This window comes from Spodoptera frugiperda, chromosome 10 (genome assembly GCF_023101765.2).
Source record: "Spodoptera frugiperda isolate SF20-4 chromosome 10, AGI-APGP_CSIRO_Sfru_2.0, whole genome shotgun sequence".
NCBI classification, from domain to species: Eukaryota; Metazoa; Arthropoda; class Insecta; order Lepidoptera; family Noctuidae; genus Spodoptera; species Spodoptera frugiperda.
In genome coordinates this window covers 1,981,211-2,003,778 of record NC_064221.1, presented here as the reverse complement: position 1 = coordinate 2,003,778, position 22,568 = coordinate 1,981,211, and the positions used below count along the sequence as shown (strand labels likewise).

The 22,568-nt window shown below is 39.1% G+C and overlaps 2 protein-coding genes across 7 annotated transcripts; one reads left to right on the top strand and one right to left on the bottom strand.

Annotated features, from left to right (window-relative positions):
* Window positions 1-2: 2 nt before the first annotated feature.
* Window positions 3-16,056, bottom strand: LOC118277349 (vacuolar protein sorting-associated protein 35). 5 transcript variants are annotated; one of them, XM_035596105.2, is made up of 18 exons: window positions 15,907-16,056; window positions 15,662-15,742; window positions 14,763-14,883; window positions 13,584-13,777; window positions 12,802-12,930; window positions 12,033-12,118; window positions 11,428-11,620; window positions 10,611-10,739; window positions 9,792-9,896; window positions 9,080-9,228; window positions 8,310-8,529; window positions 7,723-7,832; window positions 7,123-7,291; window positions 5,022-5,119; window positions 4,277-4,455; window positions 3,503-3,636; window positions 2,313-2,486; window positions 3-1,596 (listed from the first exon to the last, which is right to left on the bottom strand). In XM_035596105.2, exons 2-18 carry the CDS (start codon window positions 15,734-15,736, stop codon window positions 1,438-1,440), a joined length of 2,424 nt encoding a protein of 807 aa, XP_035451998.2. In that variant the 5' UTR covers window positions 15,737-15,742; window positions 15,907-16,056; the 3' UTR covers window positions 3-1,437. The 5 variants fall into 5 exon arrangements, 4 of the variants coding, with proteins under 4 accessions (XP_035451998.2, XP_035451997.2, XP_050552177.1 ...); XM_035596104.2 differs by having other exon boundaries at window positions 15,817-15,995; XR_007705664.1 differs by lacking the exon at window positions 3-1,596 and adding an exon at window positions 3,263-3,422 and having other exon boundaries at window positions 2,338-2,486; window positions 15,817-15,999.
* A 207-nt stretch (window positions 16,057-16,263) lies between these two features.
* On the top strand, window positions 16,264-22,568 carry LOC118277351 (trafficking protein particle complex subunit 12). 2 transcript variants are annotated; one of them, XM_035596107.2, is made up of 11 exons: window positions 16,264-16,479; window positions 16,576-16,832; window positions 17,010-17,090; window positions 17,370-17,450; window positions 17,891-18,071; window positions 18,580-18,737; window positions 19,712-19,855; window positions 20,379-20,522; window positions 20,952-21,118; window positions 21,652-21,775; window positions 22,296-22,568. In XM_035596107.2, exons 1-11 carry the CDS (start codon window positions 16,350-16,352, stop codon window positions 22,539-22,541), a joined length of 1,713 nt encoding a protein of 570 aa, XP_035452000.2. In that variant the 5' UTR covers window positions 16,264-16,349; the 3' UTR covers window positions 22,542-22,568. The 2 variants fall into 2 exon arrangements, with proteins under 2 accessions (XP_035452000.2, XP_035451999.2); XM_035596106.2 differs by having other exon boundaries at window positions 16,264-16,491.

The window sequence follows — 22,568 nt, the reverse complement described above, 5'->3', positions numbered from 1 at the left end:
AATAAAAATAACACATATTATATTGCTTCTATAAAACTGCCATAAAACATACATATAACTTACAAAATAGATTAATTAATTAAAGTAATAAACTTTATCTTCTATTTACACTTATTATTACAATGTGAGATTAAAACAAAGATATTTATAATAATAATTATTAATAATCATCAAAGGAATGTAGGCAGTTGACAAACATTCCGACATTCTAACAATATTATATAAGTCTGTTGATGTTGTAATCAGTAATGTTTTAACACATATGGAAATAGCACGATTTTTTTTTTCTTAAGATTTTTTTATACTAACTATCGTGAGACATACTAAATTAACTAAAAATCACGATTTACTCACGTACATTAATGGAGAAAAGCCTACTGACGAGTAGGCTACGCGACGTCGCTGCATCTGCGCACGCATGATGAAGAGTCTCTCTGTGACTCGAAACTAGTAGAGCTTTTCTCCATTAATGTACGTGAGTAAACCGTGATTTTTAATTAACATTAACACGTAACATAAACCGTAATTTTGAATTGAATCTGATTTATTCAGCGATTTCCCAAAGTTGGTAATTTTATTAACATTTATAGTAATTTTTCACTAACAAATGCAGTAAATTGCCAAAATGAGTGGCAATTTTGCCAATTATTGCAGTAATTTACAAATATTGTTGTTTTTTCAACATGGTCACGTTTCACTAACATTTCTTAACAATTTATCGACAAGTGCAATAGTGCCGATACTCATTTTAAAACTTAACTATATTTTTCTAATATTACAACGTTAATGCAAGAGTAATTTTGTGATTTTTAACTTTACTTTTTCCTTTAACACATTGAACGCCGTGGTGGTCACCGGTGACCTACGTTAGCGGAGGATTTGCCTTCAACAGTTTTCTATTGGCAGTCAAAGACTTAAGAATTCGATACGACACAAATATCACAAAAAATGCTTGCAAACATATATTAGTTAAACGGCCGAAATAACCTGGATCGACCTAGGTTTTTAATTCAATACATTTGAATTCAATTCATCCTTAGTACGAATTTGCTTTACGTTCACCGAGAACTAAACGACAGCGCGTTCAGCATTGTGATTGCCCGATACGAATGTACCAACCAATCAGAGCGCCATACCCACTCTCATCTCAATCAGACCGCATTCAGCGCTGTGATTGGCTAATGCAAATGAACCAAACAATCAGAGCGCCGAACCCACTCTCACCTTGAACATAACGCAAACTTGAACTAAGGTAATACTGTAGCCTTAGTACGAGTTTGCTTTACGTTGAACGAGAGCGCGTTCGGCGCTCTGAATGTATCAGCCAATGAGAGATGAACGCGCTCTCGTTTCGATTACTTTAAACGTAAACCAACTCGTACTAAGGGAATACTGTATTCACTAATTTCGGCCGTCAATCACCAGCTACTATACAAGTTAGGACAGCGTGAGTCCCTCATACCCCAGCCCGTCAGGGTCGGGGCACTCCATGCGGTTCTTGAGGTGCTGCAGCGTGTTGTGGAAGTGCTTCGTGATCTGTTCCACTTCCTCCGACTGGTCCAGGTTCGCTAGTTCCTCGCGAATCTTTTGGATCACCTGTTTTGAGGTTGTGTTAGGTTAGTAGAGGTGATAGTTTAATAGTTAGGTACACTGGTTCGTATGTTTTTCGGATTTATTGATAAATCTTCGGTATTTTATTTTTCTGTCTTAATATTTTTATGGTATAAGCCGGTATAAGCAATCGCCGTCGCCCATACTTGAAAGACTAGAGGCGTTGGAAGTGCGTTGCCGGCCTTTTAGTGTTTAGGAATTTAACGGTTAATGGGGAATTGGATTGTGAAGGTTCATTTGTATAAACAGCAAGCAACAACACGTCTTTTACCCCAAAGGGGTAGGTAGAGGTACATATTATAGCACGTAATGCCATTTTATTCATTTCGTCGTTTATATAATTAATTTTATAATTGAAATTGAGACAAAGTATAAATTAAGTTGAGTAATCTCAACTCTAAGCTGAGTTATGAGGCAAAGTATAAATCACACTTTAGGTTACAGAGGATAACACTTGAGTCTGACATTATTTTTCGCCTTACCCAAGGCGGGAGAAGACATTGCATGATTTACAACCCCTTCAAAAAAAAGTTACTAAGGGTTAAGTAGTTTAAAATCTTGCATTTCGCAATTCACTCATTATTAACCATTTGTGTACCGAAACGTGGATAATCCACGCGAGACACAATGTATTTTCCATTGTATCTTAGGTACATAAACAACAGATTTTTAATTTTCTTAAAACTAAAAACAATACTAACGGCATCAATAAGCGTGGTGGTGAGCATCTGGTTCCCCCTCTCGCGGAGCAGCGCGTACCGGCCGAGCAGCTCTGCCAGCAGCTGCGCCTGCACGCCGCCGTCCATGCACTGCTGCGCCACGCGCGCCGCCTTCTTCACGCAGTCCAGCGCGCGGGACGCGTCGTTCAGCGCCCACTGGGGGGGTATAATGTTAGCATCAACCGAAACACGACTACTGCTGAACAAAGACCTCTTTAGGTGACATTAGTCATAATTCCCACATTTACCAAACAGGTCGTGAATTGGATAGTTTTCTTAGTCAAAAATAAATTAAGTATTTCTTAACTTTAGTACAATAATTACGAGTATTTGTATTAAATTTGAAGTCATATACAAAAAAAAAAGGGATTTGATTTAGATAGAAATTTTGTTGTAGCTATGTAACTATAATCACAACAATGCGAGGGGACTCCGGAGTAGGTCTACTTAAAAGACTACTACAGGCGCAGATGGTTGCCACCGGAGTGATTTTAGTGAGGTAAATATCCCAAACAAACAAACACTTCCAAGTCTTATAGTAAAGCTTCCCCACCGTCAATCAAAACATAAGGTAATACCAGCTCATCGGTGTTTTACTCCCACAATATTTTACCCAAAACATGATTATGTGACGGTTACACGGTATTAAAAAAGAAATACCAAAGAGCAATATTTAAAACCATCAAACATACCTGCTTCCCATCCTTGGGCGCCTTCCAGAAGAGATGCGCGCAGAGTGCGACGGCGCGGGACTGGTCACAACCATACATACCTGCTTCCCATCCTTGGGCGCCTTCCAGAAGAGATGCGCGCAGAGTGCGACGGCGCGGGACTGGTCACAACCATACATACCTGCTTCCCATCCTTGGGCGCCTTCCAGAAGAGATGCGCGCAGAGTGCGACGGCGCGGGACTGGTCACAACCATACATACCTGCTTCCCATCCTTGGGCGCCTTCCAGAAGAGATGCGCGCAGAGTGCGACGGCGCGGGACTGGTCACAACCATACATACCTGCTTCCCATCCTTGGGCGCCTTCCAGAAGAGATGCGCGCAGAGTGCGACGGCGCGGGACTGGTCACAACCATACATACCTGCTTCCCATCTTTGGGCGCCTTCCAGAAGAGATGCGCGCAGAGTGCGACGGCGCGGGACTGGTCACAACCATACATACCTGCTTCCCATCCTTGGGCGCCTTCCAGAAGAGATGCGCGCAGAGTGCGACGGCGCGGGACTGGTCGGGCTTCTTCAGCAGTTTGCTGGCCGCCAGCGCGCACTGCGTACGCATCGGCTCCGCGTTCTCCGCGCCTGGGGGGAAGGGGTATGATAGAATGGAGGATAAATTTGGCTTGAATTAGGCGTTATAATCAACAAAATCAAAGAAATATTGTTTTATTAATTAAGTCTTATTTACTTAGATTTAAATAAAGTTATTTAAACATAGTCCTATAATAAACTCCTGCTTTAGGTTGCTTTTCCATCAGAGATGTGCTACGCTACGTTGTTGAGGAAGCGTTTGGTTTCCACCAATCATATTCTTTGGTACACATAGTTTAGTACTAATGGAAACATTGGAAGTGGTAGAAAACTGATTTCTATTAATTCTGATTTAACTTTCGATTCAATATAAATCTTAAAAGGGAAAATGAAATCACTTAAAAGAAACGAAATGAGCACATCGACGCTGATTGGCCGGCTTCAATAAACCAACCAATTACAGCGCCGAACGCAAAGCGCATTTGTGTACAAATCAAATCCAATTATACTAAACTACAGACCATTACCTATAAAAGAAGATTAATCGCTTCTTTACCAACTATGTATAAAAAGTAATAGAAATCGTATACACCTAGCTTAACTGACAGTTAGACTGACGGACAATTCAATTTGACGTATCAAAAGTGCCTAATATAGGATTAATAGAAATAAATCTAAACAATTTACTTACCGAAACAATTAATTTGCTCAAAAGTGGCAATGATGAGCGTGATGGCGGCGAGCTGCGCCTTGCTGTCCGAGATCTCGTCCTCGTACAGCGAGAACGCTTGCGACAGGAACTCGTACGCTATCGTCTCGTGGTTCGCGAACCCGATCTCGCTTATAGCCAGCGCGCCTTGGAGGTATAACCTGTGGAATAATTTGTTATTTATGATAGTAATCATGCAAGTTGAGTAGCATACTTGAAAGGTTGGGTAGATTAATAAATCTCCCGATCGATTTCGATCACGGTGGCTAGTCTGTCTAATTAGACTAGCCCACTACGCAAGAGATAAGTCTACTGCACAAGCGAGTGCGCAAACACTGGTTCACACTCTATTCCCGTACTCTTTGAAAGATAGGTTCGGCAGACTGACGCAATTGTAGGAAGAGGCTGGGCACTGGACAAACTTCCTAACTCCGGGCTAGTAATAGTAATTTTAGGCACAAAATAGTCTTTAAAACTTTTTGGCCGGCGCGGGAACCGATACCCGTGACACGTTGCATGGCACTCAGGTCACCCAATTACCGCAACCGTGCAGTCGTTGGGTGCACAGCAATACAGTTGGGTAGACTAACAACTTCACGAGGTTTCTATATAATAATAAAAACTCTTAGTTAGCTATTACGACACCCGGAGATAGAATAGGTGGTGATAAAAAAGACCTATGATTCAAACCTAAAATGTATTAATTAAAGACAACAGAAGACAGTACCTGAGTGGCAGTTCAGCTAGTTCAGCCTTGACCAGCATGGTGATAGTCTGGTGGCAGAACTGGAATATCTTCTGACACTTTTTCTCCCACATGTCGTCCTGAAACAATATTATTATTATAATATGCCGCTTGTTTGATAAAAAAAACCGATGGAAATTCATAACAGACAGTAAAGTTCCCTAAGACAAGGACGATCTTCCGACCAGGCAAGGTGACGCATAGACTACTCAAGATCATAAGCTCTGGTATGGCACGAAACTATTTGGACGTACTCGAACAATGCACGTTACAGAATTTGTCATGAGTGTCTTTGGTGGTAACCTTTGATATTGGCCAACCAGGCAACGCAATTGTAACGCCTCTAGTGTTGCAGGTGTCTATGGACGACACAAGTAGCTTATACCACCCGGTGATCTGGGGGCCTACTCCGGTTCTCGAATCCGAAGTTTCGTTTAATCTTCGGCCGTAGGTTTTATTGATTTACTAATAGAATTATGTATGTACTTGAAATAACGTTTCATTTTTAATTTCATATCAAAACCTATTTATTTATCTTCATTTTTGTCCATGAAAGTTCGCAATAAATAGAATTGTAGTATGCAATCTGCGACGATTTTTCGTTCGTTCGTTCGTTGAATTAGAGTAGGTCCGCAGGTGATCTGGGGCCTTAGTCTGCTATTACAATAGGGTATATGCGCATGATTCAAATAACGATAATTTTTTTTTCATATAATCTCTTTTCCTTTAGATTTATAAATCTATCAATAATTTTCAATATAATTTTGTTTTGAATAAGAAAATAATTATTGCAAAATGCACAAAATAAGCGGGAAATTCAAATTAGTTGAAACGCATTGCTATTGGTCAGAGTAGTTTGTGACGTCAAAGTCTATAATAACAAATATCAACAAGTGCTATTGTTGAATGCTTGCAACGAAATTCAGTTTTTTTGTGATTTTGAGTTGATATTGAAGTGATATTGTTTCGTAAAAGAGTGGCAGGAAAGTCACAGGAAATGACTGATATTGGTTACGTCAAGGCACAATCGGACAATCTTCCAAAAATTGATGTGTTTATGATGACCGCGTATTTCACATCAAATTCCGATTTTACGTCTACTGAAATAAAAGGAGTGAAAGCAGCAAGGTAATTACACAATAAATATTATATTTATTTGGTTTTCGACGCCTTCTTTGGATAATTTTTACCTATAAGTAAATATAAATAGACTGGAAATAACATAACCTTAAAATGCGAATGGGAGAACATTTTAAGGTTATTTATTGTATTGTGTGAAAAACATATTATCTGAAGCTGAGGCTGCTTTGTATCATTAACTTGACACTTTGCTTGAGTATAAGTGGCGTGCCTTGCACTCCCTCAAGTTCTCATAAGTACATAGGCTGAGGCTTATGTCCACGGTTGGACATAAGGCTCAGCCTTTGTCCAGCACTGGACTAACACGGGATGATGGTGATGATGATGACTGCTTGAACTGCTAGCGATCACTGCACTTTCATTATATAGAATATATTATTATTGAGATATCATGTCCCTTTTCATGATTTTGCACCACTTTCTCCTTACGTCCTCACCTCTCGGGACAAGAAAAAATACTTTATTTGGTGCATTTCTATTTGTATTTTTACACTTGGGCACGATACAATATTTAAAAGTCGGTTTACTATCCTGTTGCATTATGTAATTGAAGTGAATTCACGTAAAACACGAAATATATACAAATTATGACCCAAAACACTTTGCAGTTTCAACTGTTATTATAGACTTTGACGTCACGCGAGCGCGCCAAAATGACGGTCGTTTAAAATGCTGTTACGAATCTATTATTTTAAAACTGCTTTTTTTACCCGAATTCCTTTTTTTTTTTTTGGTGCTGGTTTTTTTTAACATTTATATAATGATGTAAATTACCATTTAAAAACATTTAAAAAATACATGCATATACCCTATTGTGTCAGAATGGTCGATCACTGAGCAGTGCGAGAGGGACGGAGCTATACAACCTACATAGCACCGTCCCTCTTGCACTGCTCTAACTAAAGCCCCTGTTTGTTTAAAAATACCAAGTTAAGCAACTCACCGTCTCCCTGAGCTGCTTGTAAGTATGCGCGAGCCTGTAGGCGTGGAACACGATGGGTGGGAAGGTATGCTGTATGCGCGCGGCGCCGCCCGCCTGTAAGGCCTTGCGCGCCGCCGACAGTATCAGGTACTGGCGGTCCGCTGAGTCGGATTTGAAGTGGTGGATCAGTCTGTTGGGGAGAAAATTGTTATTAAAATTTTATAATCACACTATAGCTACTTCCACGCAGTTTCATCCGCTCTACTCAGCTTCTAGTGGTCATAGGGTGATGTTTTATAACCCATAGCCTTCCTCGATAAATTCAACACAAACATAATTATTCAAATCGAGCGAATTAAGTGATGGATACTTAATTTAGTCTTACAGTATGGTAATAATAATGCTAATTCTAGTAGACTTACATGTATTTATAATTAAATTATCGCTAACTTGACAATGATCTTATAACTAATTGCTTACTACTAGAAGTGAAGGGGGATTTGCTGACAAAGCGAATAGAGTTGGGGTCACACTTAAGTAGCGCGTTATTATTAAAGCGTTATTATTAACCAAGCTTACACAAATAGAGGTAAACTACATAGTTTCAACATGGTAACGTACCTGGCCAGTAGCCCCTGCTCCTCCATGAAGTCCTCGACGTCAGGCTCGGCGGTGGGCTGGTCTGGCTGGTCCTTCACTAGCACGTCTAACATCGATAGCACTGACTCCACCTGTTTGTAACATTTCATCGTTAGAATAGAGTATAAGATCTTAATACCATCTGAAAGCGATTAGTAAAGACCTAAGTTTAGTCTAGTTAATATTCTAGAAATCTATAATTAAGTATTCGAATTCGCAAAATTAAGTAGGTCATCAAATCTATGAATGACAGAGTGATTCTTTTTGAATATTTTATTGTATTGAAAATTCGAAATCATTTAGTTACTGAGTAAACTACCCAATTCCAGAAAAACAATTGAAAATGTCCGAGAATTCTACCCTTGTCCCACAGTGTCGCTTACAGTCCCCGATTCCCCAATTCATACCCTTAAAATTCTAACCTACACCATCAAGGCCGGCAACGCACTTGTAACGCCTCTTGTGTTTTCAAGTGTCCATGGGCGGCAAAATACCATCTAGGTTTGATCTGATCGTTTGCAATCAGTATTCTAGTCAAGAGATTAAAAATAACAATAAAAATCACTCACATCCTCCGGAGTAGATATCAGACAGTCAGTTTCCAGCACATCATTGATCAAATGCACCGCTATCATGATCCGTCCGGGGTGGTTCAGGTGTCTGATCAACGGTGAGTAGTTCTGCAGCTTGATCAGCGTCAGAATGTTCTTGTAATGGTCTGCTGGCAGCTTGAGGATCTTCATCAGTTCTTTGAAGACTGCCGTGTTGTGTTCTAAGTGGGTTTTGCCGCTGGAACAAAAATATTAGGTTAAGATTTTTTTCATGAACATTTATTTAAGTTAAGTGTGAAAGAGCCATGCTTCGGCACGAATGGGCCGGATTGGCCGGAGTGATAACTACGGCCTCACAGAATACGTGAAACAACGCTTCTGTTGTGTGAGGTTACTGGAGGCCCAATTACCCCCTTCCAAATCTTCCCAAACCCGGATTCACCAACAGCCCTTAAATTACTAACCCCCAAAAGGCAACGCACTTGTAGCCCTTGGTGTTTCAAGTGTCCATGGGCGGCGGGGATTACTTCCCATCAGGTGATCCGTCTGCTCATTCACCGGCTTATTCCGCGGTGCGGCGCAAACGCGATCAAGTCGTCAGATGAACGGTGCCGTCACATTTTGTTTATAATGTCGGAAACAGAAACAAAACAAAACGATTCACATGCACATAGGACATAACCACACCGCATCGCATTGAATTCGCGTGTCACCGCACCGCTTCGCGTTCGCTTCTAGGTCGCTCACGCAGGACGTTGAGTTAACAATAATCTCTAAAAATACGTTACCTAGCTTGATGTATATCGGCGCAAATCTTGTCCGTATGTGCGAGTACTCGGTCGACGTAGTTGAGTTTGTCAGGGTGGCACCTCTGGGCCAGCTTCAGTAGTGCCAACTGAAGGGACAACATGTCTTCGGGGGGCATGTCTGTGCGACTCTAGATGTGGAAATTATAATATAAGTATATTATTTTTGTTTTTTTTATGTTTAATGGGCCGACGTTTGGCCGCTGTAATTGTTTTAAAGATAATTATTTGTCTTATAAATTAATTGTTTTATGGGTTCACCACTTATGTTAATCAAAGTCTTATTAGAAACTAGCTAAGCGCAGCTTCGCTCGCCGAAAATAAGATGATTACAATATCATTAACAATCTATAAGTGGCCACTGCTGACCAAAGCCTCTTCTCGCATGGCGAAGGTTTGAGCATTAATTACTACGCTTGCTCAATGCGGGTTGGCGATTTCAAACTTATTATTAGAAATTATAAGCCCAGGTTTCCTCACGATTCACCGTTTGTCAGTGGTGGCTGAATAATCTTAGAAAGTACAACATATAACATGGAAAAAGTTACATTGGTACTTAGCATTGGTACGTTTCGAACCTTATCCCTCACGTATAAGATATTTACGTAGAATCACATTTAGATACGACAATGTTTAAGAGCCAAATACATTACAATAATAGACTATAATCACATAACAATAAAGTTAATTTTACCTGTGTAATAGCAGCCACTTGGTCAGAGAACACCTCAAAGAGTTGAACCTCTTGTTCTTTCCCATCTTCTAGAACCACGCTCAAGTTTATATTGCCTTCGTTTCTCTGTAAAACAAACAATATTATTATATTAGCCATAAAACTATAACTTTAATAAGAGATGAGTGGAAGGAGAGTAGGGAGGCCTTTGCCCTGCATTGGGACGACCACGGCAAAAAATACATAAATAATAAAACTATAATGATGGATTTTTTCGCGATGACTAGGTGGCGTCACTGTCGATTAAGGCAGCTTGTAGTCTGATTTTGTTGTTCTTTAGAAATATTACACTGCGTTACAAGGGTCTGAATAAAACCTTAGCATAGCGGATGTGCATTTACGGAGCCGCGGAAGACCTGACGACCGACCTTATCGGGGTTCCGGCTTGTAGAGAAAGAGTAGGAATGGGTGGTTTTTAGACAGTAAGAGTCTGATACTCCCTCTGGCCTCGCCCAAAGAGGGAGAAGCCATTGGAGGATTTTCTACCTTCAAAAACTTTGTAAGCTTTGCCTCACACTAGAATTTTCTCTTGTATCGTGGAATTCGTGGATGTGTTTATAAAAATACAAGTTCACATACACATGACATCCAGACCCGAAACAACAATTTGTGGTTTACAGAGTTACAAGTTGCGCGGCAACCAGTTGCCCAGCCACCTCACCAACCGTGCATTCAGATAATGATGCCAAAGAATATAATAATATAAGGCAAGAGAAGTGTGACAATTTACTATTTTTTACACCAAACATAATACTATATTATTCCATGAAACTAGTTTACCTGGCTATAAGTAGCGAGTCTCTCAATGAGTGCGATGATGATGTTCTTGATGTTGACTCCGGGCTGCAGCTCCGCGCACGACTTGAGGAACGGCTGCAGGTTCGCCAGGTGGAACTCGTCGGGGAATACCTGGGTAACCAGATATATAGGTGGTGAATTTTTACATTGCGTATAAATATTATAAATATTGTAAATATTGTAATATTGCGTGTAAATATTGTAAAGGTTGTTTGTTTGGATGTTTGACGGTAAATCAAGCTGAAACTAGTGAACAGATTTTGATGATATTTAGTATACAAACAGGGTATGAGCTGACTTGGGTGATAGGATTTTTTATCCCACAAAAACGCGGGCGAAGCCACTGGTGAGTATAAGGTTTATTTATTCAAGTTAACCGCTTCCCCCTTTAAGGTGCTATATTGACATAAAATATTGTATTTTTATATAAACGCTTTTTTTTTTTTTTTTTTTTTGAGTAAACAGCGTTTTAACCAGGCTAAAAAGACGATAATTAAAAGACAACAAAAGTATATTTTTAAAAGTCACTGCCACTAGAAAATTGTATTAAGTTCATCGATTAGAGGACACGCACACATAAAGTTGGGCTTATAAGCGTACCTATATTCAATTTCCTCCAACCAATCAGATGCATTTTCAATAACAAAACACCCAGAAAAGGAAACAAAACCATAACACTTTGCAATAAGGTCGAAAATCCACTGGCAAAATTAGACAATAGACCATCAGCATCAATTAACACTTTGCAATAAAGTCGAAAATCCACTGGCAAAATAAACTTTCACCATCAAATACTAACCTGTATAATACACTCCATGAGATACTCCTGGGCGATGGCATCCCTGCAGCTGACGACCTGTTCCAGGATCCCAGGCAGCACCAGTCTGCCATAGTCCTCCACTGTCACAGACTCCAGCTGGGAGAGACGGACCAGGTTCGTGCCAACCAGGATACGGAGCTCTGATCTTTCACGTTCACGACGCTCCTTGTCCCTGGTGAGGGAATATTGGTTTTAATGTGAGGAAAACATTATAATACATAGTAATAAGTGTGCGAGAACCATGCTTGGAGACGAATGGGCCGGTTTGATCGGAGTGATACCACGGTCTCACAGAAAACCAACGTGGAACAACGCTTGCGTTATGTGAGTGAGGTTACCAGAGGCCTTATTACACCCCCTTCCGAAACTTACCAATCCCCAATAATCTCTAAATTCCTTACCACTAAAATGCCAGCAACGCACATGTAACGCCTCTGGTGTTTCGAGCGTCCACGGACAGCGGCGATTGCAGATTGTTTTATTCAGTAAGAGTCTGAATTCCCTCACGCCTCGCCTAATGCGGGAGAAGTAATGGGATGTATTCCCCCCCAGACTCCTCTTAAAAAAGGGTGTATAATATTTACCTGGAGTGTCCTTGATGCTGCATTCTGACCCACAGTTTGTTCATCTCGGCAAAGTTCATCAGCACGAAGTCGATCGCATCTTTTACCTGAAGAGAAAAGATCAAATCAAATCACTTTAATGCATGCAAAAGATAAGAATTGGACATTTAATTGACATTATACTAGTAGGAACTATTATACCATTACTAACATTTCGATACTTCAAAGCCTCGGTGCTTCATATATGTATTTATTGTTTGACTCTCGTATCTACAGTAAAGTAAGTCTTTGACAGCCATCATAAAACTGTTGAAGGCAAATGCTTCGCTAACTCCGGTGACCTATGTGGCATCGCTAATTAGAGCCATCCGGCAGTTGACCAGCACCGCCTCAACTCGTTGTCGACAGGTGGTCCACGGGTGGACGGCGCATGGCCAACGAGTGAACGTCGGGTGGTCAAATAATAAATGTCGCGCAGTCAAATAGTAGACGAATTTACAAATATAGTCGTTTGTTTGCTTGAATCATTCACGGGCGTGCTAGCAGCGAGTTGTCAACGAGTGGGCCACCCGCCGTCCAGCCGCAGTCAACGCGGCAAGCAAAGCAATCGTCAATTCAATTCATGTAATAATCGCGTATCCATAGAAGGTCATATAAATAAAGAATACTAACCGCTCAAGGCTAATGAAAGACGACCTTAACACCTGAACAATAAGAACTAAATCGCAAAAAACTAATACAAAAGAAAGAAACTAATACAAAACGATTTCCTTCACCCAAAATTACTTACCACGCCTTCATTCTCGTTCTGTGCTTCAGAGGTATCAGGTAGGACATTCCTGGTGCATTGCAGCAGGTAGTTCCTCAGGAAGAGACCTCGGAGAGGGTGCTGGACTCCTCTGCACATCTCTACCAGGTCCTGAAAGATTGAGCTTGGTTAGAAAAGGATCGAAGGGAGTGTTTATGTGGGATCGACTAGCAATAATAATATGTATTGTTTAATTTGCCAGTTAGTAAATAAAAAGTCGCCTTTTGAAGATTTAATATAATTTCAAATTTTTAACTGAGTATATTAACTTACTAACTATTCCGGCGCGATTTTAACCGCTCTGCTCGGTTCCTATTGATCGTAAAATGATGTTATATAGCCTATAACTTTCCTCGATAAATGGACTATATTATATCCAACACAAAAATAATTATTCAATTCCAACCAGTAATTCCGCAAATTAGGGCGTTTAAACAAACAAGGTTAACTTTATTAGATAAATCGTTACTTTCAATCTCGATCTGAAGCCCTTGTAGGGATATAGATTTATAGATTAGTAAAGCCAAAGTCAAATTCAAAGCATTTATTTCAATTAATCCTAAATAAGGCACTTTTGAAACGTCAAATTGAATTGTCCGTCAATCTGTCTGTCAGTGAAGCTAGGCGCTCGTTCCAAAGTGTTGCTTCGAATGGAGAAGAACGAAGAAGAAACTCCATCGTTACTCTTTTTTTAAATGTTTTTTGCAATCTCTCTGATACATTATTTGATTATTTACCTATTGTAATAATTTTCTTTAACATACCTTAAGCAAATCCCGTCTCAAATTAGAGTTAGTCTTGATGTACACTAAGCCAACGGTGATGAGTAGATACAGCCGCGGCACGATGTTCCCAGCGTACTGCACCAGTTCATACAGGTCGGCCACTTTGCGACCTTTCTGGAACTCCTCAAGGAGATACAGCTCTAGGTGACGGAGCTCATCTGTTATTGCCATGTCTGTTTTTTCGGAGTTAAGGAGTTTTGGTTGGTAAGATATCAGAGGCTGAAAATATCAGAGTATTAATTATACAGGGTCCCCAACCTGAGTAAGCAAAATATAATAACTTCCCATTTTTTATTTCATTTTAGAAATTACAAAAGTTCAAATAATCAATTCCTTCTTTTTTCGCGCAAAGCCTGCGTTCTAAAGTTGGCAGCAACTTTGGGAAATTTAATGTCGTCTTAAGGGCCCCGAAACATGGGCTCATGGTTATAGAATAGGTAAGTCCGATCTTGAGGCATGAGAGAGGGCGGGAAATGTACTTGGATGAGTCCCCCCCTCTTCAAACAAAAAAACGGAGGACCCAAACAAATTTTTATACAACCAATCAGAGCGCCAAACGGGCGATCGTTTCGATTACATACTTTAAACGTAAAGCAAACTCGTACTAAACAAATTCTGAATCTTTTTAGCAGTATACTTATATAGTCATGCATGCATATGAATGTCATTTATTATTGTACAAAAATGTGTGTATAGATGGAAAGATTAAGAGAAATCTCAAGAAAGTACAAGTATTAAGATGTAGGTAATCTCATAAAGATATTCTATACCAACATAATCATATTGTGTTACAAACTCATATCATTGCTTCATGTAACACTTACCTAATAGGGTGTGAAAGGCTAGATAAAATGAACCTCAGGCCAAATTAGATCTTAAAGACAAGACAATTGTGCTGCTTTTTACTTAATGTTACACCTGTTAATACCAAAAGGGGTAGGCATAAGTGCATAAATACAATATAATGAACTATATAAATGCTGCACCATTGGTGCGGTGGCTGGGGAACCAGCTACCACGCAACATATAACGGGTTCGATTCCGCTACTCTTTGTGTGATCCACAAATTGTTGTTTCATACATATACACAAACTTTTGCATTTATAATATTACTAAGATTTAAAATCACAACCATATGTTTTTTTTAAAAAAGGATACAAAGCTCATAATAGCTTTTAGGAGACAGCAGTGAAGTCCTCAACTCGCCCAGCATAGTGGACGCATGCTTCAAGGCATCCATCAACTTGGACTTGTCCAGACATCTCTTCATTTGAAATGCCTGCAAAATGAGAATATGAAAATAACAGAGTTAGTTGCTATGCCCCTAAGTTTTGTGGTTTATGAAAAATTTCTGTTTCTGAGTTTTTACTGCCAAACTCGGAGTCATTTAATGATTACAAAACTATTATTAAGTTTCTCTTTAACTGCTAAATCAAGACTGTTGAAGGCAAATCCTCTGGTAGTGTCAATCAGCATTGACCTCGTCGGCAGTGAATGTGTCAAGTAATCATTAAAATGTTTGTATATCTCGAAATTTTCATAAGAGTCAAATACCCTTGCTATTTTATTTGCTGATAATAGGTACATCATAAAATTAGCCAAACTTTTAATTGGTTTTAAAGTTCTCTAATAATAAAATCATTATTATAACATTTCTTACACTTATCCTTATCAGTAATTCTCATATAATTTTATTGTAAGATAGAGAGTGCAATATCCCATTTTGACTTATTTAAGCATATGGTCATTTCTATACAGTTACAAAAATTAAAAAATAAAAATCATTAATATATAATCTTAACAACTATTGTATAGTTTAAAAACAATAACCTGTTCAATATAATTAAAAAAGATCATCACATAAACTTCATCTAAAAACCTGTTTACAAAGATACTCATTGTCAATTAATGTTCACATTTTAAAACAAAAAAAAAAGAAATAAAAAAAGAAAAGGTACCCGCGGAAAATAGTTTAAACGTGTTTAAAAAAGCGGAAACCGCGTACATAACGCCCACAAATTGTCTATAGAACAATTAGATAATAATTAAAAACAAACCTGCACTTTGACTACATTCAAAGCTTCGTCCAGGAGTTTCTCCTGCTCCTCAACCGGTGACGCCTGGTTCGTCATTTGTGCCTACAAAATATAAACAGATAAAACAACGTTTTGATAAAAAATATGATAATAAATCGGACCCATGAACTACTAACAGTTGACCAAGTGTACAAAAATGGATGGTTTATAGTCTCCATAAAGGTTGATTGACGTGTTTATTGTCGACGTAACATTACTCAACGCACCTGATTTGATGACTGAGGACAAATGAAGTTTCCAATAAGATTTTCAAGGAAAATTTATTAATTTTCGTCACTATAAAGTAGCGTAAATTAGTAGGCGACTGTTTGACAGTTGACTTATTAGAAATGTCATGATGTCACATTTGACAACTAGTTTATGGGTGCGTTCTAGTTTATGAAAGTATTAATTACTGTTTTACTAATTAATTCCATCAGTAGATGATTCAAAATCATCTACAGAAATTAAATTTCGTAACATTAAATATGAATTTAAACAATGTGTTTATATATAGTAACTAAAAGCCTCAAAATTGTTAAAACTCGGAAAAAATTTTTTTCAGCAAATGTCAATATTGTCATTGTCAATTGTCAGCATTCATGTCATGTCACAGTATTTGTTATCTGCGAGGTATTTTAGTGATAAAAGCGAACTATAAACAGAAAAAATGGATAATAAACCGTCACTGAGTCAATATTTCGGTGATAAGGAAGTACCACCCGCCTCCCAGTTTTTCGATGAAATCGGGACGTCGCCATCGGACATGGTACAAAGCATTTATTTGGGCGAGCCCGAAGGTAACGTTTCAGGTACATTTTATGCATATTTTTCTATTAAAACTTATTATTTTATTATTGATATGTAAAATACATGAGTTGTTTTAAACATTTTAGCCAATCAAACGACGACAAATAATCTTTTTCCCCAAAATATGTCGGTTTCGTTTACACAACATAAGACGTCAGAGGAGATGACTTTTACAAATGTTTTGCCTACTGTGAGTGGGTCTACTGCAGTGCCTGCAGCGAGTTTACCAGATCCATCAACGTTCTTCGACACTATTGGCCCTGAACCACAGATTGCTCCGACTAAACCCAGTATTGCCACCCCAACAGTACTTGCTGAAGCGATGGACGGACTAAGTATTAAAGTAAGGCTCTTATATTGTTTTAGACATAAAAGTAGAGTTCTTAGTGTTTTCTATTCATGTAATTCTTATAATAATAATTCTCAAAGAAACAATATGCAAGCTTTATCAATTTTCTGGAAACAATAGTTAGTTAATTTTCAAAACTTCCCCTAAAATTACCTTGAATTCTTATCACAGAACCAGCCTGTAGACAAAGAAGCGGACAGGAGAAGAGATGCCTGGATACCAAATGATGAAGCCAAGAAAACATTGATGAAGGTACTTTCTTTATTTAAAAAAAAAAACATTGCCCCATATTAGGAATTTCTCCTATATTGTGGATGTAATTACAAACATACAAGTTCACATACACATGACACCCAGACCCGAAACAACAATTTGTTGATTCCACAAAGGGTTGCTCTTTGCAGCAATTGAATCTGCTATACACTGTATGGCAGCTGGTTGCCCAGCCACCGCACCAACTATGCAGTTAACTTTTTCATATCTTACAATAATATTTTGTCGTTGAATCTATCTATCTAATATTGTTGGCAGGCACAATCTTCACCTAAAGGCTCGTTCTTCCCTGAGAGAGAAGTCCTAACAATGCCTGGATTAATACTCGAAGAGGAATTGGTAAGTGATAGTTCAATTATATATTTTTAAATGGTCATAGTTTTGTAGTCCCTTTTGTTTGAACTTTTTAACTTCACTATATTATGTATGAAAATCTTATAAGACAAGTAGTAATAGCAGGTTGAAAATTAATGTGATTTAAGTTTATGCATATCATATGAAAATATAGGCTTTAAAGTCTTGCTTTGTGTTGAGCCATCAGACCACATCAGATGGAGTTCAGTAGGGCTCTGATCCGAGCTGCGAGAGCGCGTTCGACGCTCGTTATTGGCTGGCTCAAATAAATCAACCAATCAGAACGCCGAATGCGCTCTCGTTTCGATTACTTTAAACATATAACAAACTCGTATTATGAATACTGTTGCCTAATTAGTAGCCTTAGCCTTAGGGATAATACAACTCTACTCTATAGGTAGTATAAAATTCCCCTTTTTCCTTAGGCCGATGCCCTCCAAGAAGTAGCAGTGAAGTACCTGGGAGTAAGTTCGGCCGGTAGCCGAGGAGTGGTGAGGGCGGAACACGTGAGTCGTGACGAGGCGGGGCTGCGAGAACTACTGCGCACTGGGTACTTGAGGGCAGCTATCAACCTCACTCATGTACTGATCAGTGCTGCTGGACAAGGTAGGAAACTTATATATCTTAACTTTTTTTTTATATTTAATGGATTTTTTTATATAATTAGAAGAGTATCACTTAATGGTAAACGAATAGCGTCGCCCAAAGACTAATACTAATATAATTGAGATATTTATTTATTCACGAGAATTGTTCGCATAAGCTCGACTAGTGTCGTAACAAACGGGGGCTCATAATATTGGTTAAAATTAGCTTATTTCACCATATGATACGAATAGTTTCGTAATAACTCGGGGTCATAATGTTGGTTAAAATTCGTTTAATTCACCATACATTTGTTGTTCTAAAGGATTTGTCTGTTTGTTCCATCTGCTCGTATTGCTTACTATTCCACAAAAACAAAAAAACATTGGAACAATCCTAATTTTAAAACTGTTTTACATCTCACAACTATCCTTTACACATTAACTATTCTCGACAATAAGATTTAAAAATAATCAAATCTAATCCTATTCCATATTTTTACTTAAACATCTACAACTCATCCTACCAGGTGTGGGTCGCATGCATCGCCCCACGAAACACACGCCGCGCTCGCTGCAACTCTGGCTGACGAGGTTCGCAGTGATGCTGCGGATCAAGCTCACAGACCCGTTGCTCAAGGAGGCTGAGCCGTTCGGAGATTTCAGCAAGCCTGACATGTTTTATGAGGTATGCTAATACGTACTTTTACCCGACTGCGCCAGAATGAGGGTTATGTTTTTCGAGAGTATGTATTTTAGATTTTGTTTGTTACTTTGCTATTCCGTTTTTGAAATAAAACATATGAATATACAAGCCGTACAAGGGGTCTCGGTCTCGGGGCTCTATTCCCGGGTAACACATAATATTGCTGGGTTTTTTTTCGGATTTTCGAAAATTTTCGCAGTTATAACACGGAGTCTGGATTCGTGCCCAGCATATGGCAATAGGCTCTCTCTCTATTACACGGGAATTATTTAGCACAAATGGTGAAAATTTGGGGTATCAATGTTATACACCATGTGCCTATTGTGGCGGTACGAAGTTTGCCACGCCAGCTAGTATTTAACTAAAAATCACGGTTTACTCACGTAAATTAAAGGAGAAAAGCTCTACTAGTTTCGAGTCACAGGGGGACTCTTCATCATGAGCAGCGTGCGCAGACGCGGTGACGTCGCGCAGCCTACTCCATAACATAACATGAATGATATTTTACCTGTATTGATATTTGTATGTGTTAATAAACACAACACGTTGAAACGATATTATCCTATACAACAACACTTTGTACAAATGCTTTGATTTCCAAACAAAAAATTGGTACTGTACTTTTCATGGGACGTAATAATGATATTGAAACTAGTCCCATGTCTGTTGATGGGATGGGACACTGCCCATAACGCGGCGATTGTCGCATGGTCCTTTATCTTTAAACTTTGACTGCACGGTTGGTGCGGTGGCTGGGCAACTGGCTGCCGCGCAACGGGTAGCTAGTTCGATTCCTCGTCACGGAGCAACTCTTTGTGTGATCCACAAATTGTTGTTTCGGGTCTCACGAAAGTTACCGTAATAATGATATTGAAACTTGTCCCATGTTACATGGGACACTGCCCATACATTTTTTGCATGGTCCTTTATCTTTAAAATATATGTATTTGTTACAGTTCTACCCAGACTCGTACGACAATCGCACGGGCAGTCTTGTACCGTTCTCCCTGCGATTATTAGTCGCAGAGCTGCCGGCGCATGTCGGGAAACCGGACGAGGCGGTCGACAGACTGTATGCTATGTTGGATGTTATACAAACGGTAAGAATAAAGGAATTATACGAAGTTTGTGCTATAGATTATCAGCAAAAAATAAAAACTAAATGTGGATGTGAAGAATGTCTAATATTAAAATGCAAACTTTTATTTGTAACTAAAAATGTAACTTCAGAACGAATGGGACGGCTCGATCGGAGTGATACCACGACCTCACAGAAAACCGACTTTAAACAACGCTTGCGTTGTGTTTCGTTGTGTGAGTGAGGTTACCGGAAGCCCAATTACTCCCCGTTCCCAATCTTCCCAACCCCGATTCCTCAGCAATCCTTAATTTCCTAACCCCCAAAAGGCTGGTAACGTACTTGTAACGCCTCTGGTGTTTCGGGTTTCCATGGACGGCGGCGATTGCTTACCATCAGGTGATCCGTCTGCTCATTTACCGGCTTCTTACATAAAAAGATTGGTGTATCAATCAGCTTTATGTACTCAGAACTTATATCAAATATTGACCTCTACTATTAATTATTAATCAACAAGTATTAATTATGTGTTTATATTTTTCTAGATGTTATCAAACCTCCGTGAAGGCAAGACAGAGGACGGATCAGCTACCATAACGGAGACGGACAAAACAGAGTCCATTCGTCTCTGGATGGGCAGAGAGACGAGAGTCATGCACTCGCTCGTCAACTGCGCTATTGCTATGAAGGTAAGATGATTTAATATTAATTGTATATGTCCAATTGTTTACTAAACATCCATAATTAATTAATTATGCTGTTTTTTATACTGGCTTAAATTCAGGGGCTACTCTAAAAAATACGGGAGATGATTTTGTTTCGGGTCTGGGTGTCACGTGCATGTGAACTTGTATGTTTGTAAACGAACACACGACACAGGAGAAAATCCTAATGTGGGGCGACGTTGTTTTTAAGAAAAAAAGAAATTAATGTTGATTTTAAAAATATTAAACACGTATTTTTTATTTTCGAAGATATTATTATATCGATTTGAAATCTCGCGTGACGTCACTTCTAGGTATACGTAGAAATTTACATTTTATATGCGTAGAAATGACGTATTTATAAGACTAACAGCCATAAAAAATGACAAAATACCACCTCTCATCCCTTCCCAGGACTACCGCCAAGCAGCCCGGATACTAAGTACCCTGCAGCAACAAGCCAGCAGCGCGGGCGCGCGTCGCGCGGCGTGCAGCGCGCTGTGCCGGCTGTGGCTGCTGGCCGGGCACGTGCGCGCCGCCACCGCCTGCCTCGACGCCGCCAGGGACGCACGACATCACATGTTCGTACCTACTCCTTTTATAGATATATTATGCTACCTACAGTATTGGTTTTATAGGTATAAGCTTATAGGCTGTCTAGCTACCTACCTAGGGTATAGGGTACGATTAAATCACAAAAAACGCTATTTTTCAACCGACTTCAAAAAAGGAATTTAAAAAAAAACATCAAAATTTAGAAACGCCCGCACTCGCGTTATCGGAAGGCTAATAGGTATTTTGGATATTTACGCGCGTGTGCTAATGAAATTTTGTGGTTTTGTTATTATGATTAAAAAAATTAGTAGGTGTATAAAAAAAGTTTCTTTGAGAAAGCTGTTTGTAATCATAAGTACAATCATGTGTTTAAATATCGTTCACTAATTATCAACACCCTATATTATGCATTTTGCTATGGGCTCATGACACCTATCAATGGGAGGGTAACCTAGCAGTACGTAAGACCAATAATAGATATTTATACGTTTCTCTTGTTTGTTTTTAGTTTTTAGAATTGGGTTTTTAAACGTATTTTTTTATTTCTTCCATCCCTCAGATGTCCGACTCCCGACGTCCGTGAATACGTGGATATGGGCCTAATAGACATAGCGCACGGCAAGTACCAAGACGCGTACAATAACTTCGCCAGAGCCGCTGATCAAGAACCTACTAATATTATGGTAAGATATAAATCTAATACGTTGAATCATAACACTAATGGCTGAAACACCAATACCACAGCCTCACAGAAAACCGACGTGAAACAACGATTGCGTTGTGTTTCGTTGTGTGACTGAGGTTATTGGAGGCCCAATTACCCTTTCCCAATCTTTGCAATCCCTGATTCCCCAACAACCCTTAAATTCCTAATCCGCAAAAGGCCAGCAACGCACTTGTAATGCCTCTGGTGTATCGAGTGTCTATGGGTGGCGACGATTGCTAACTATCAGGTGATCCATCTGCTCGTTTCTCGACTTATACCATAGAAAATATTATTTCTGATTCAACATTATTATCTCAACTGTCAACTTTCTATAAAGCTAAAAAAACTTATAATTGTTGTTATGGAATTCCCATCACTACAAAAATACAAAATCCACCGGCTCAGCTCCGTGCCGCCACGGCGCACCGATACCGACTAACGACAAAATAAAACCTCTTTACACAAAATAAACTAACCAAAAACATTATTTTTCACAGGTCGCAAACAACCTATCAGTCTGCCTACTCTACATGGGACGTCTAAAAGAAGCCATAGCCGTTTTACAAAAGGCTATAAACTCAGACCCAGAAAGAGGATTGAATGAGAGCCTTCTAATAAATCTCTGTACACTATATGAACTAGAATCTTCCAAAACTAATGAAAAGAAACTAAATTTACTAAGAATGCTTTGTAAATATAAAAGTGATACTATACCTAATGTTTTAGAGTGTTTGAAATTGTAAATAAATTATTATTGTTGTTATAAAAGA